The sequence below is a fragment of the Tupaia chinensis genome, unplaced genomic scaffold (genome assembly GCF_000334495.1).
Source record: "Tupaia chinensis unplaced genomic scaffold, TupChi_1.0 Scaffold000377_2, whole genome shotgun sequence".
Lineage (NCBI taxonomy): Eukaryota > Metazoa > Chordata > Mammalia > Scandentia > Tupaiidae > Tupaia > Tupaia belangeri.
In genome coordinates this window covers 3,473,856-3,478,007 of record NW_006159876.1, presented here as the reverse complement: position 1 = coordinate 3,478,007, position 4,152 = coordinate 3,473,856, and the positions used below count along the sequence as shown (strand labels likewise).

General features: G+C 42.5%; 1 protein-coding gene across 1 annotated transcript in view; it reads left to right on the top strand.

The window, feature by feature from the left end:
* Positions 1–544: 544 nt before the first annotated feature.
* RAB11A (RAB11A, member RAS oncogene family) overlaps positions 545–4,152 on the top strand; it is a gene marked incomplete at its 5' end in the record, with an annotated part of 21,033 nt that continues 17,425 nt past the window's right edge. The window contains 3 exon segments of the mRNA XM_006153512.3: positions 545–740; positions 1,470–1,663; positions 3,545–3,625. Of these exon segments, the coding sequence (XP_006153574.2) occupies positions 545–740; positions 1,470–1,663; positions 3,545–3,625 (471 nt within the window).

Here is a 4,152-nt window from a genome sequence, read left to right as displayed (position 1 = left end):
CCTCATAGGTTAAATGTTCTTCATTTTGCTTATGTGTCAGTCCCAGGGTCACACCCACTCTTTGATGAAACTGAGTAGAATGTATTTATCCTTCCCCTCCCCACCCACTAGCTTACTTTGTTGTTTCCGTGTTTGCTACATTTTAATATCACAAGTTCTCTTAGTTTAGGATTCATGTCTTCAGTCCCTACCTTTAAGGTAGAAAGGCTGGTATAGCATTGATGGTGATTAAGGCCTGGCGTCAGTGCCCAGTGCGTGTGTGGTTAAATTGCATGAAGACAGGATACCCTGTGCTGAGCAGATGATGCTTGGAAGTTATGATGCAGGTATAAACACGTTAAAGGAATAAATTGAGTTTATCAGTTGGTAACAGGTCAAGAACTTGGGCTACCGATTCCTTGCCCCATCCCTATTTAAAAATCAGATCCCTGTCTTTTTTGGTTCATTTACTCTGAGGCCAAACTTTACTCCTTTGAGAGCATGGGGGTAGTATTCTGAATCTGTTTGCCTTATTCATCTGATATTAAGTTTTTTGTTTCTCCAGTTGTCCTTATTGGAGATTCTGGTGTTGGAAAGAGTAATCTCCTGTCTCGATTTACTCGAAATGAATTTAATCTGGAAAGCAAGAGCACCATTGGAGTAGAGTTTGCAACAAGAAGCATCCAGGTTGACGGGAAAACAATCAAGGCACAGATATGGGACACGGCAGGGCAAGAGCGATACCGAGCCATCACATCAGCGTGAGTGTCACAGTTCTTACGTCGTGTGGAACAGGTTGTCATCCAGAGAATTAGCTTTTAGTGTTGGAGAAAGTTCTTTTTCTTCCTTTTAAGAATTCCAGTATTAGTAATTATTAGCAATGTACTTTGCCTGTATATATTTTTTAATGTATAACTGATATTTGAGTTCTGTATGTATGCTTCCATCTTATGGTTTTTGTTTTGTTTTTTTAAGGTTTTGCCATAGGGTGCATGTGTTTGCTGGAGAGAGACAGAGCGACAGTGAGACAGAAAGTGAGAAACCACTCCCCAGAAAAGATGGCCTGCAATTGAGAGATTTTTTTTTTCTATAGGGTGTGTGTGCTCATTGGAGAGACAGAGAGACAGAAAGCAAGAAACCACCCCCTAGGGGGATGGCCACGCTGCAGTCCCTTTTCTTCCACTCTCCTCTTGGGATCTTGAGGACACAACGCACATGTGCCTGGCCTGAGTTTAAGTCACCGGGTCTGGGACTCGAACTGCAGTCAGCTATGTGGGAGTTCAGCGATGCAACCCTTACACCATCTGCTAGTCCCTCATTATTTTTAAATTTGGTATTGCGCATGTGTACCCAGAAAGAGAGGAAGCAAGCCACCAGGTGTGGGACTCGAACTGCTGTCAGCCATGTGCAAGTCTAGTACCTCAACCACCATGCCACCTGCTGACCCCATTGTGGTTTTTTGATAGTTAAATGTATGTTTCTGTTTTCAGATACTATCGTGGAGCTGTAGGTGCCTTATTGGTTTATGACATTGCTAAACATCTCACCTATGAAAATGTAGAGCGATGGCTGAAAGAACTGAGAGATCATGCCGACAGTAACATTGTTATCATGCTTGTGGGCAACAAGAGTGATTTACGTCATCTCAGGGCAGTTCCTACAGATGAAGCAAGAGCTTTTGCAGGTTAGTGATGTGAATTCCGTGGTAGTACAGTGAGTCTGTATTTCTTACTATTATGTCTCAGGGTTTCGATGCATTTCCAATGAGGGTAATAGGTTTTAGAAAGGTTAACATGAATGCTGTGCAAGGAATACTGATTCGAAGTTTGTGATGCCTCTTTCCTTGACTTCTGAGTCACTAAAACTCTTGTATTTTGAGTTTTTGCTGACAAACATTGAATGTAAACATTGTCTTCTTTTTTCTCCTGTGAAAGGGTACATGAAATTTATCAGTTTATTTTGTGCTTCCTATTTCTTTTTCTTTTTGTTTCTGTCTTTTACCAAGGCTAGGATGTGTGTGAAAGTAGTGGCCAGGGACTATCAGGGACCAACCAGGAGACAGCTGCTTAGAAGTTAATACGTTTTTGACTTCATAGAGGATCCATCCGTCTCTTGCCCCCATTCTGGTAGAGGCAAGTACCAGAAGGCAACATTGTGCATTCTCGGTTAGTGAGAGTAGTGACCTTGCACTAGTGATTATGCGGTGAATAGTTTTCTCTCTTTCTTTCTTTTTTAATTTTGCCAGAGGGCATATATGCTCTCCAGAGAGAGACAGAGACAGGGAGAGGGAGTAAGTGCTCCTCATGGGGTGCGGTCATGCCGTAATCCCGTCTCCATTTCTCCCTCTTTCAGGAATTTTTGTCAACGTATGCATAGGTGCCTGCCATGTTCTCAAAGCTTCCAGGTCTGGGATTCAAACCGCATAGTCAGCCAAGTGGGATCAAGCTCCTTTAACAACCAAACCATGGTCTGGTCCCCACATTTTTGTTTAATTGACAGAACCAAGTTCTCACCAGAGGGAAGAGGAGAAAGCTTCCTACTCCCCTATAAGGTGTGGTCATGCTGCAGTCTTTCTCCTCCATTTGTTGGGATTTTGTGCATGCATGAACACACAGCTGGTATTTTTCAAGTCCCTGGGGCCAGGATTCAGATCATAGTTCAACATGTAGGATCTGGCTCCCTTAACCATGAGGCGGTGGAGCTGACTGCTGTGAATAGTTTTCTAGTTTCCCAGGCAAGAAGAGGCTTTATTTCAAATAATTTTATAATAGTTACAGAATTCTTTTTATTTATTTATTTATTTTATTTATTTTTGTCATTATTATTATTCAATTTGACCAGAGGGAGACAGAGAGAAAGGGAAAGTGAGAAAGCCAGCCTCCAGGTGCAGGACTCGAACTACAGTTGGCCTTGTGGGAGTCCAGCATCCCCACCACCACACCACCTGCTGGTCCCAATAGCTACAGAATTCTTTTTTTTTTTTTTTTTGAGAGTCTTGCTATAGGGCACGTGCGCTCGCCAGACAGAGAGACATAGAGACAGAAAGTGAGGAATCGCCCCCCAGGGGGGATGGTCACACCACAATCCCTTCTCCTCCATTTCCTCTCGGGATCTTGGGTACACACGCACCCGGCGTGAGTTTTAAGCCACCGGGTCCAGGACGTGAACCACTGTCGACTACGTGGGAGTCCAGCGACATAGCCATTATGCTAACTGCTGGTTCCCTAGTTACAGAATTCTAAGTGACTACTGCAGCTGTATGGTTAGTGGGGAGGATAGTAAGGGATGGGAATAGTTGAGTATTGGATGAAGTTTACTATAATTTTGTGTGGGATCATCCCTTGGTAGTGTTAGTGTGTAGAAGTAACGAGTACTTATTTAATAAAGCCTCCAGTGATAATTTATTACTGTAAGTTTTAATCTGCCAAGTATAGAGTAGTACCATAACTATCTCAAAATTTGAGTCTTAGGTTCTAAAGAGTTCTATTAATTTTCCTTTTGAGAGCTTGAGTGTATCTCATCCCATGTTTTAAAACCTGACTGAAGTTTTTGTGTCTTCCCATAGAAAAGAACGGTTTGTCATTCATTGAGACATCTGCTCTAGACTCTACAAATGTAGAAGCTGCTTTTCAGACAATTCTAACAGGTAAGACTTGCATTTTCAAACTATACCGATGACAGTTGGAAGTTGTAGAAAAGTAATTTAAACTAATTAGGACACTAAGTCATGTGTTACGTCATTTCGGAATGACTGTCATTTGAGAGCAGCTATAGTAAGTGCTGTTTAAAGTACAAAGTTAGTTACACTCTTGCTCATTGAGCTTCAGTCATCCTGGTTTATCTGGTTTATAGTGGGAAAATAATTTTTTCACTTCCATTATTACTTCAGTCTATGTATTCCACGCTTTTTCATAAAATAAATATTGAGATTTCAGCTATGGAATGATATAAATGCCATTTTGAAACTCAGTAAAAGGAGACCAGGAGTGGGAACCAGCAGTTAGCGTAATGGCTATGTCGCTGGACTCCCATGTAGTCAACCGCGGTTCGAATCTTGGACCCGGTGGCTTAAATCTCATGCCGGGCGCGTGTGCGTGCGTGCCCAAGATCCCGAGAGGAGAATGGAGGAGAAGGGATTGCGGTGTGACCATCCCCCCTGGGGGGTGATTTCTC